At 35.0% G+C, this 12,215-nt stretch overlaps 1 protein-coding gene across 1 annotated transcript in view; it reads left to right on the forward strand.

Moving 5' to 3' along the window:
• Positions 1 to 1,302: 1,302 nt before the first annotated feature.
• LOC112463733 (calcium/calmodulin-dependent protein kinase type II alpha chain) overlaps positions 1,303 to 12,215 on the forward strand; it is a gene marked incomplete at its 5' end in the record, with an annotated part of 76,028 nt that continues 65,115 nt past the window's right edge. Inside the window, 2 exons of the mRNA XM_025030261.1 lie at positions 1,303 to 1,397; positions 8,881 to 8,940. Of these exons, the coding sequence (XP_024886029.1) occupies positions 1,303 to 1,397; positions 8,881 to 8,940 (155 nt within the window). The remainder of the gene's footprint in view (positions 1,398 to 8,880; positions 8,941 to 12,215) is intronic.

A 12,215-nucleotide genomic window follows, 5' to 3' on the forward strand; every position in this document is an offset into this window, starting at 1 on the left:
GTAGTCGCTAATCTACCACCTTGATCGACGGCGCTACAGAACGCTTGGCGGAGAAACTAAAGCGCTAAAGCAAGTCCAAGTTTTCCCAGCACCGGCCACGCGGTTTTCCATATACATGTATATATATAAAAAAAGTAACGGCGCGAAGTGTGTCGCAAGGGTATGGGGTAATCGAGAAAGTTTAGTTCTCGGGTAGCTAGAGATGCCGGATATATGCCATGCGACTATATGAATTCTGAAGGTGGACTTTACTCGCTGGTCTTGGATGCGAGTGTAATCGCTGTCTCGTTACGGAATCGGCTCTTTTTACTTTGAATATCGCTTTAACGAATTACTTTTAACGTCACGGCATGTAATCACGATCATTTTATTTTTAGCAACGCGGAGGTGTAAAGCGAATCGTAGAATCGATTTGATCAGGCCGTGACTAGGCTGTGACAACATGATTTGGATCCCTTGAAAATTATAGAATTGTATTGTAAATCTATCAACGCACGCTTAAATTTGAAGACTTTCAATATATTCTATGCTTTTCAAAAATTCTGTTCTGTCTTTTGATATAAAAATGTCATTTTTATCATATTCCACAAATTCCATAAAAGAAAAGTATCGCGCATAGAATTAAGTTGGAAAATTTTAGACTCAGTTTTTTTTGTTTAATGAAAGCTGCGAGAGCAAAGATATTCCAACACAAATGTTGGATGGTGTTGATGCATGATTAAAGATAGATTTCTTATGATATACTTGTACTCGCGGTACGTAATTTCAATGAAACATTAATAAAAGGATGATCTAATTTTGGCGAGAGTTACAAGAATTACATCAGTAACTCAACAATTTCATTCATTTTAAAATATTTAAAAATTTCACGCAATAATGTCATTGAATATTATTAACACTTGTCATACAAATATAATTACTGTCACACAATAATATGCTAATATTAATTATCGAATTCAACAAACTATAATACGTTACTATAATATTGTTACTTAACGTATTTAATTTTTATAATGTTTGTATTATGAGTTTCAAATCAGTTGTATTGCAAAAAGAGTTAAGGTCAAAGCATTTGCATTGTGAAAAGAGTTAGGGTCAAAGCATTTTTTAAAAGTTAATTAGCGAGGATTCGTAATTTGTTATTTATGACGTGTATATATATTATTACGCTTTAATATATCTGTATGCATTGTGTGCGCCACTATAGACACATCTATATACATATTGCGCGTATTATCATCTTTCCGAATAACAATTACATAGCAATATAATAACATATGTTCGTTCTCGCGATTGTTTCAGAGGTGCCTTCTCCGTGGTTCGACGATGTGTGCAAAAGAGTACCGGTCACGAGTTTGCTGCAAAAATCATAAACACCAAAAAACTCTCGAATAGAGGTAAGTGGCAGTCAAGTACAAGCGAGTCAATCGAATTTTATACCACGTCATTGAATATTCACATTGGTTTTAATTCGGCGTGTCGTCACTCGGTAAGGATAGCGCAAGCTGATTTTGAACAATTCAACGCTTTTTGTAATTTGCGTCGTTAACGTGCATGTAAGGTGTATAGAGTTACATATGTACATAGACAGTTTGTGATTATACGTGTTTCACGATTTTTTTTGTATGGATATATAATATGTCATATTCGTTAGCAGTTAGAATATCTGAACTTGTTATTGAACTTGGGGATATCTAATTATAAGTCAAAGTTTGCTGCGACATGGCTCGCTTGTGACATGGTGTGCAATGGTGCATGCTGTCGGGGTCGGGGATGACTCGGTATAAATGGGTAAATAGGCTGATTGTTTCTCGTATTAGATAACTTGTATTCTGATAGACTCGTATTCGATAGACGACTTAATTGTTGCGGTCACAAATTTTGACTAAACCACTTATAAATACTTCGAAAATCTGTAAAGATGTCTGTCATCGCTAATCATTGCTAGAAAATTATAATGGAAAGCATAAAGGATTAATAAAAAGGATAACAAAAATTTCGGAAATTTTCTTCGAGATATTGTTCATCTACTTTGATACGATCATATAATAAGATATTTGTAGTTATTAAAATATTGCGATTGCAAAAGCGCATTAACGCCAGTGAACAGACTGTCGATAAAATTAAGTTTTTAAGCGAAAAGTACTTACACTACTAAAAGGCGCTCGCTCAAGCATGTGTTTCAAGCTCGAGTCTAAAATATCTTTTGAAAGAAAGGGAGAATAGATGTGCTCTCGTTTGGGGCGACGCGACGCAACGGATAAAGGTTGTTTCCGGCTTTCTTTAACGTGATATAAATATATGTATAGTAGAGACAGGTCGAGGCACGGAAAGGAAAGGCTCTTCTTCTCGAGCGTTCTTTCCAGAAACGTTTGAAATGTTTCTGAGGCAATAGCGCCTCGAAATTGTCATCGTAAATTTCCATTGCAAAAGAGCTGCTTTCATGTCTTTACACGGTCGTTTCTCTCGCGCGGTTGTTCGATCGCAGAAAATGTGCACGCACAGCAACATACGTAGAACTGTTGCCTTTATTATTTACTATATGTCTCTTTGGCATACACTTTGACATATATGTCGATATCAAAATGTTGCTCTGGTAAGTACTTATTTTTCTAGGCAAATTAACCTATAGAAAATTTTAACACAGTGTATGTACAGTATTTTATTTTATTTCAATTTGTTATTATTTTTTTGTGCAATTACTTGTGTAATATTCTGAAACAGGAATAAAAACACGAAAGATTTCTTTTTTTACCATAGATATTTTTTTGTTTGTAATTTTTCAAATGATTTGTAAATACAATTTCCTCCAAGTGTACACAGACGAGTAAAAAAGCCAAAAACTTGCGTCGATTTGATCGATTTGATCGAGTGGCTATTTCCGTTACTACTGCCAGCGCAATCCTTAAGCGGGATCACCAATGCAGTTGTCAGTTTTACCGTACAGCGAAATCGTTGGTCCGGAAAATACATTGCGGCTTCTTTTGAAATTCAATCGCATGATCGCATCCGCGCGCTACGTATATCATCAAGAAGACAGTGCTTTCGAATGACGCGGAGATGGAAAGAACGTTGTCGAACGCGCAATACCTAATACATATAATTGAACACGAGGCGAATTAAATTTCTTCTTTATCGCTCCACAGACTTGGCGACTTTGCACGTAAAGTGCCGAATTCGCGACACTGAATACGCGATCGAGTATGCCGGCATAGGTTCCTACTTCATTTTGTTTCGTTTTCTCTTTTTATATGGTTTTAAATAATTTTATTAATTGTCTGATATATGATATTTCTTTCTCTGTAAAATTATAGTCTACTATTTTCTCGCGAAACCGAACTTGACGCCAAAATTTGTAACGACCTAATACGTAAAATGAGAACACGATCGTTCAAAATAATTACGCGTTACAATTTGGTTCGAACGATTAACGTAGTATTGTTTTGATTGCTCGATTGAACCATTTGACTGCGGCGCAACGATGCGAATGATATCTAACACATCGTTCTAATCCGAGTACAACGCATGAAATGCGGTCACTACCGTTTCACATGCACGTAAATGCTTCGCGGTTAACCACTGCGAAAGAAATTTTGCCGGCAGAATAATGTAATATTCATAGTAATAATGAAACAGTTGAATATATAACAATAACAAATATATCGAAATAATCGTGCGTTATACTATATAAGTACTAAGTAGTATAAGTGATGAAAAACCAATGGCGTTTCTCGCAAAAGAATTAAAAAAAATTTCCAGTTTTTGTCACATTCTATCTTACATATGGGTGTGTGTGATCTTGTCATATATTGTGCCTTGAAAAGATTGATAACTATCGAAAAAGTTTGTCATAAAAATCGTCGCATTATCTCGAGCATTATTTTAACACAATTTTTCATATTATTTATACGCAATCTAAAATTTAGCATAACAACAATATACATTAGATATATGTTTTTTCAACTTTTTATTTTTATTTCCATTTGCTTACAAAATGCTTATGTGCGGAAATAGTTCTGGGTATAATATTTCTATCTTCCATGTACTCGAGGCTTTTACGATGAAAGCTGAATTTCTTCGATGCACATAGATAGTAACGATATATCGCTCTCGGTGGATTCCTCTGTCCAGACCGCTGCCTCGTTTGATCAAGATTTAATTCTGTGTGCAAGTATGCATTAAGAGAGAGAGAATAGGTATCGCAAAGGAAGGTCGCGTCTCATCTTCATCGCGCCGAACGACTCGCGAGCACTCGGAATTGCATAATTTCCTCCCGCGAAGCCGGCATACTCGTTTCCGTCCTTCACTTCCTTCACCCTCGTTCAATTTATGGCCATTTTCTGCGGGTACGATGCGGCGAGATAAATCTATCTTTGGCATCGCTTCGCCGCGCCGAGGCATGGCGAGGGTAAAAGGTAAAAAGGTGTCAGGGTAAAAAAGGAATCCTCCCTCTATTCCTTTTGTCCTTCTGCTTCTCTTCTCACCTACATCTTTCTCTGCTTTATCTTCTCTCTCTCTCTCTTTCTCTCTCTCTCTCTCTCCCTCCCTCCCTCCTCCTCCTCTCTCCCTCTTTCCCTCTTTCTCGTCCCCTTCCTCTCTTCTTTCTCTCTTGTTCTCTCGTCTTCTCGGACATGCAAGAATCGTTTGCTCGTGCAAGTCAGCTCAGACTACGACCTTGCTCCAGTGACCTCTTGACCTAACGAAGGCCGCGGCCTCTGCAATATGGCGTACGCGCTCCGCGCAACGAATAAAACTCCAATTCTGGGAACGAGAGGGAAGCAAATAGCGAGGTATAGGAACCAATCGTTATGAGTAGGAGAAGGAATGAGTAGGAATTCCTTGATTTCCTTGATTTCCTCGCGATTCGATTCGCGCTTGGTTGTCATTTCCTATCATTTCCGTTTCCGAGACAGCGCGAGTATGACACGTAACGACACAGTGCACTTGTACTACTTTGTGGTATGCTCGCCCGCCGAGGGATAAGACTTTTTCCATTCTTTTTGTGGTGCATGTTGAAACGCACGCCGTGCGATTGTTCTTTACGCTGCAAAATTACCCAAGTGTAATCCTGGAGACGCAGAAGATTCTTCACTTATTCATTCGTTTATGACGTTTATGTTATAGCGTTTTGTCCTTGGACGCAACGGACGAAACCAATCAGTATTAAATTAATTGGCATGTACGGAATGCGCTCGCGATTAAACATAGAGAAATGACGGTTGATTAAACATGCGCGATAATAATAGTTTGTAACGAACTGTGTGAATAAAAAATTACAGTTTATTTTATAATATTATTATATACTTATTTTACTATACACACACAGTAATTTAACTTGGTTCAATTCTGGATATATATATATATATATATATATATATATATATATATATATATGTTACAATCATTTCTTTCTTTTTATAGTTTATTTTAAAATGGCCCAGGTTAGCTATTTATTTTATAACGTATGTTTTTATAGAAAATAGAAACTGTGTCACAAATAATTTATGTTTTATGTGATAAATAATAAAAAAGCATATATACAGAAAGAACTTAATGTTGAGTAATTGCACAGCTGAGTAGTTGCAGACAATTTAATTGTAAGCCACAATAGCTCGTATTTGAATTTTCAAATTTAATTACGAATTCAATGCATTGCGAATTGTTTACGATATGCGAGCGTTTTTATTCAAAAGCAGAACTGTGAAATTGTAAAATCTTTTTTATCGCTTGAAAGTTATTATCCGGGAGAAATTTGTTTGAGACTCATCCGAACGGCGGAATTTCGTTGCTTTCGGCACGACGAATAATTAATCGAGTAATATAGTCGGGATTTCGTCGGTGTCGCGATCATTTGAATTTTTAATTCGCGGTTTTGGACTACAAAGAGAATCACGAGGAGGTTGGCCATGTTCCTTGACATATACGCGCACTAGTACCAGTAGTACTCGCGCTTTTCTTGTCTTTCTCTATTCGATCTCTATTTGTCTTTCTCTTTGAATTTTCCACTTGATCTCGCCAATTCTTTTTTAACATCACATCTTGTCATTTATAATTTAAATTGCAGTTTTCGTGAATTATCACATTTTCTATGCGATAATATTTTGAAGATTACTTGGTGTTTAATATTTTATTAGTTTTCTATAAATTTGTCCAAAAATGTTTTTATTGACACAGATCTTGAACATATAACAAAATGGGGGAAAAAAACACTTAATCTTCTGTTTGTCGATGAAAAAGCCATTCTATTTTTCTCGCGGAGTTTATAACGGGATTCTTCATTGCCGTCCGGAAATCGGGAGGAAAAAATGTATCATTATCCTTGTAGCTTTATCACGCATGACAGATCAAGGGTACCTCGCACTTTCTCCGCATCGACTTGCATAATAAGCGAGCGCGACCAACGATAGTTTTTATTATTGACGCTTTCATGACATTCGCGCTCTATCGGATGAGAAGCGTTACATCGGGTGGATGCTTTCTGAGAATCGGCCTTGCCGATGGAAATGATCAACCTTTCGACGACGCGGGTACCCTTTCGTCGATAGAGCTGTTACGAGACGCTCTTAAGGACGCGCATCGACATTCGCCTTTTCGACAACATCTTTGTATAGGATGCGTGATTGCCGGAAAAGCGAAACTGATTGCGCGTAAATTCGCCATTTTTCTGCATGAGCATTCGTTTCGTAACTCGAGAACATTCGTAATTGTAACGAGTAACGATGCAATTTTAATCGAAAATTATTTGTTTGTATTCTTTGAACCGTAATTAATTAATTTTATTAAAATAGAGATATGAAAAATTAATATGCGTAATTTTTTGTGTGCCGATTGATTTGCAGCATATACATATATATGGATTTTCGATGTGGATCGAGATTGGTTGCTCAAATCGATATGGATAATTCTTATGAAAAATGCAACGCGCGCATGCTTAAGGACAGGCCGCACAGAGCTGTCTATAACGAGATAAAAATAAGAGAATACATTTTTCTAACGAGCCCGTTTGCCGCGTAACCTGCTGGAAATGATTCGCTCAAACACGCGTATACATGTTGTGTATGTGTGTGATTGCGCGTAATCTCTCTCTCTCTCTCTCTCTCTTTCTCTTTCTCTCTTTCTGCCCTCTTCTTCCCTCCACACACACACACATTTTATAGGTATATATTTTTATATAGATTGTGTTAATTATTGGATGGGGGTGAAGGTGATCGCAAGGACTGTTATCCAGACACACCTTTATCGATTAGTGGACTATCACTTACTGTATGTTAAGTGATAAATAATTTGTTTGCGAAATCTGTGGAAGAAAATAGGATTTGTATGCTTTTGACTCGCTTAATCGGGACGATCTTTTACATTTTGTCGCAGATAAAAATCAATGCTGTCAACACAGTTGATAAGGATGTCCGCGTATAGATACGTCTCTACCATGTATTAAACGCGTGAGATAGTTCGCCGGGTTACGCGAAAGGTCACGTTATGTAAGTTTTTTTTTCTTACGCAACTATATTTTTTATGTAAAATGCGGTAGTTTGATATATATCTGAAGACGTTATAACGACTTTTGAGGAAATCAGAGAAGAGATAAGTAGGCGAAAGGAAAGATTATAAAGTTTTGCACAACTTGATTTCATGTATACTGGATATGATCGAAGATTACATTGATTTTTATACAGCGAGAAGTCTGAAGGGAAGAAAAATTAATAAAATAAAAATGAAATTTTGACGGCGATAACGTGCTAGTCGACGAGATAATCGCTACCGCGAATTGCAACACTCGACTTGTCTGCGCACCTAATTAAGTTGCAACTTGTGCCTACAGCACCGAATGTAACGTTACGTGCATTGCCATTTTGTTCAGTCGTGAAATGCTGCTGAAATTTGTTGGCCAATTTGCCTATTTTGTTACGAGTGTGATCGCGCAGCTATGCTTCTAGAAAGCAATTGTCTGCGTAACATTGGAGAATCATTAGAGAATCTCGTGTAATTAATAAAGCGTAACAAGTAAAGCGATAGTACGAACGTATGGAAATTGCACTTGTGTTTAGTAAAAGATTATAAAAATTCTTTCCGTCAAAGTAACTTTCTAGGTTATGATTTTTTAATTGAAATTAATTGACTCAAGTGTGTTAAGTAAATATTTATTATTGTCTCCCTTGAGACAATTTATATTGATAATATATCTTTATTCGCGTATATAACAATCGTTGATAGATGATGCGTATATAACTCCGTTATTTGCGTCTCGCTAACTTATGGATTATTTTTCAAATATTTAATGATCTTGTTAATTTGTTAAAGTATTGATATTATAATTATATACGCTTTAATAATAAGAAGAATATAACTATTCGCTCGGAGTCGCTTTGTCGATTATTTAAAATTTATGAAAAAAATGCAATAATAAAATAGCAATACTTTAGGACATACCATCTTGAGCTATTTTAATCAAATAGCCATCAAATATTATAATACAGAGGAAATTGATTCTTGATTCCGCAATGTACGTAAGAAGGTATCGGGAAATAATTCTCAAAATGAGTCTACCATCGATAAATGCAATTTTCTCGTGCTTCTTAGTGAATTAGCTCTGGGAAAGCTCGTTGAGAAACGTCAATGCAAAATTTGATTCTGTCACGATTCTGTTCGGCGCGCGGCGCGGCGATCGAACGTTTCAGACAAATTAACGTGCAATTAATATTACGTTAGACGAACTCACATCACCGAAGGCTTTCGTCGTCATCTACAAAAATATAATTGATTGCGGCAATTAGAGAAAGTAGCAACTCGTTTTACATGATCTAAATTACTTTTATTGACTTCCTTTAAATTATTAATGTATTATACATATGTTTAACCAAGTATGTCCTCTTATTACAGATTTTCAAAAACTCGAGCGTGAGGCGCGGATATGTAGAAAATTGCAACATCCAAATATCGGTAAGTCAATTTTATTTCTGTCAAGTTTATGCGCGTTATGCGATCGATTTGATCGCGATACATTAAAGACGAGAAAAAGCTATATATAATCATCGTCTCATCGTTGCATGCTAATTTTACGCCATTCTCGTATATATGTTATTAGAGGATAATTAAATTGAGTCACACTAATCGATATTGACGATGAGTCTTGGAACTTAATCCCCGCCGAGTAGGTGTTCCGAAGTGAAATGATGAATAATCTGCACGTGACATGATCGTGGTATACGTGGCCGGCGTCGCGAGTAGATATCGCTCACTTTAGTCAGACATGCGGCCTGTGCAATCACTGCTTATCTTCGACAATAAATTACAACGATTGTGTATAAAAATTATATGTTTTCATCACAGTAGAACGTTTAATAAAATATTACGAATTCATTGAAATAATCAATATTAATTTTATTGCAGTAAATTGCTTGCTTTATTTCTCACGCCGAATATATCGTTGAATTGCTGTTGTAACTTACTTTCATATAAAAATTTCTGTCTTTTTATAACAATTATATTGTAATACGATATATGCCGATAAATATTACAGAAATCGAATACAAGCGACACAAAATATTGAAATTCAATAAATCAAGAGAGAGAAATGCATAAGCGAAACGACGAATAAAGGATGACTTCGCTTTTACGCTTCAATACTCTCTGATGTTCTTCATTCCTCATGTTTCGGTCATTACTTGTGCCATTGGATATTTCTTTTAACGGATTGATAATATTTAAGAAAAATCTTTCTTCCGAGAAATTGCAACGTTATGTAACGTACGTTATATTTGTTTTTTATCCTAAAAATTAAGAAATTTTTTTTCTTTAAAGGTGATAAACCTTACAGAAAATATTGCAAGCATCATCATTTTTTAGTGGACGTAAATTTTATAATATTTTATAAAAATAAGGAGAAATGTAAGAATATATAATTGATAGTTAATAGAACAGCAATTTTATTAAACATTTAACGATTTAATCAAATATTTAAATATTAAAATTTAATTAAAACTGATTCTCAATCTTCATCGAGTACGACAAAAATGTTGGCGCCTTTTTTCCATAAAACTGTCTTAACAGTTTTTTCGAATAAATATTTGTTTTATTTTCATTTTAATGTTGAAATTCGCACATTGTTGTCTTTCGAGCTTTTGCTGACATGTTATATAAGTAGGTACTCGTACGTGAAGGGACGTCTTTCGATCGGTATTTGTCGAGACAGCAGAATTCCATATTCTAGATGTGTATTAGAATAGAGACGTATAGAATAAAGACTGCTAAAAGCTCGTTAACCATCTTCTGGTACTCTAATTTCTTGACCAAGCTTGTTTGATAAAATCTTACAAGCATTTCTGCTCATTTTTTTTACTTCTTTGGACGTATATGCGACACCAATACATTGTTTTCCGCGTAAAGGCATTAAGAGAAAAAAGAAATTTTAAAGAAAATATAAGGATATACATTTATTAATGTATAAAAGGAAATTATCAATGTAAAATTTAATATGTAGGTTTTGTAGTTTTTATTTCAGTTTTGTAAATATTCTTTTTGCAGATTTTACACAGAATTTTAATATTTGTTAAAAATAATCATTAAGAATGAATTGAATCTAATCTTAAACGTTGAGAGAGAGAAAGAGAGAGAGAGAGATTTTTAAAAGATTATTAATAAATAATAAGGTAATTATATAACGAAAGGGAAACAGACATCTCTCTCGTTTATTTATTAGCATATAAGTTATGATTTAATTTTGTTTCGCAATTGTCGGCCTGGAAAAGTACGTACGCTTAGTAGTTTAAAGATTTCTAATCTCTCGTGAAGTTGCGCCGAGCGTGATATTTAAATGGCGTTTCAAAATAGTGGAAAAAGTTAAACGCCGTTTCAAAGTACGTTGTTTGCCATTGGCGAATAAACTGTCGTTGCACACAATGTTGCATGTATGGTGTAATCTAGATAAAATGTAAATCGCGTCCCGTTCTGGCCGTCCGTATATTTGATGTATAATATGTTGAAAGTGCAATTAATCTCGTGTCTCGTCATTATACTCTTCGACTCATAAATTACTTCTTGTTTTTATAATTATTTTATTACGCGTTATTATATATCGAATTAAATTCTTGACGAGTCGATTGTTCCAGTCGATGTCACTTGATACGCTTTTTATTGAATTATGCTGATTCTATTATAGCAGCAGCAGCATATAGATTATATCATCTGGTTTATTCAAATCCTTGTTATCGATTGAGCATATGTAAGGTTTACTAGAATTATAACAAAGGCATGTTTTTAATTTATCCGAATTATTTTTAATAATACGATTAACTTATTTTAACTTTTACGATCTAGAATTATCTAGAATTTTCGCAATTTTGAAGTGTTCTAAATAAGTTCGAGAGTAACAAGCTTACGTCGATATTATACATAAATTATTCTACGTATTTTCTTTGAAGAAATTCTCTCTTTAGAGTTAGAGTAACTTATTTCAAGGCTTCGTACACTTGTGTTTTTATATTTTATCATAGATCAGAATAGAAACGTGAATTAGGTTTGGCATGCTCTTGCAACTCGCGGAGGCTTCCATGTAATTCGATTTTCCGTGGATTACACGACTAGAGTCTCAAGACGTTGGGAAATTCTATAATGCATTTCAAAGCTCCGTGATAAATTGTATAAAAGCGCCCTACTGTTCTTGTTATCGTATAAAGCTTGGAATTTTTATGAGCGTGTAAATCTTTCATATTATAAATAATGCTATAAAGAATTTTTTGTTAACCTAATAAGAGAGTGATGAATAAAATAATCGAAAAATGTATATACATATTGTGTTTCGGCAGGTTTCTTTTTTTATCAAACATCACTGTTTTGTGCATACTTTGATGATTTTGGCACAACTTTTTTCCTCCCGGGGTAAAGTTTGATCAGACACTATTTTTTTCCCAATAACTTTGGAATTTTCGTTGTTAGATATCCTGATAACAAAGTTGAGATCTGGTTAAAGCAGAGTAAACCTGGAATTAACTAAAGAACAAACTTCCATTGTCTGTTTGCATTTCTGGACCTGAGCTCACCAGAATCCTTTAATTTTCAATATTAAATAGCCTCGTATAATTATGTCGGAGTTTAGTTTTCGTGGAGTGAAAGTATAGACTTGAAATTTGCTGAAGAATATGTTGCTAAAGCTCGGTGCAGATCTTTACTCACACACACACACACACACACACACACACACACACACACACACACAC

The sequence above is a fragment of the Temnothorax curvispinosus genome, unplaced genomic scaffold (genome assembly GCF_003070985.1).
Source record: "Temnothorax curvispinosus isolate PA1 unplaced genomic scaffold, ASM307098v1 QBEX01013599.1, whole genome shotgun sequence".
Lineage (NCBI taxonomy): Eukaryota > Metazoa > Arthropoda > Insecta > Hymenoptera > Formicidae > Temnothorax > Temnothorax curvispinosus.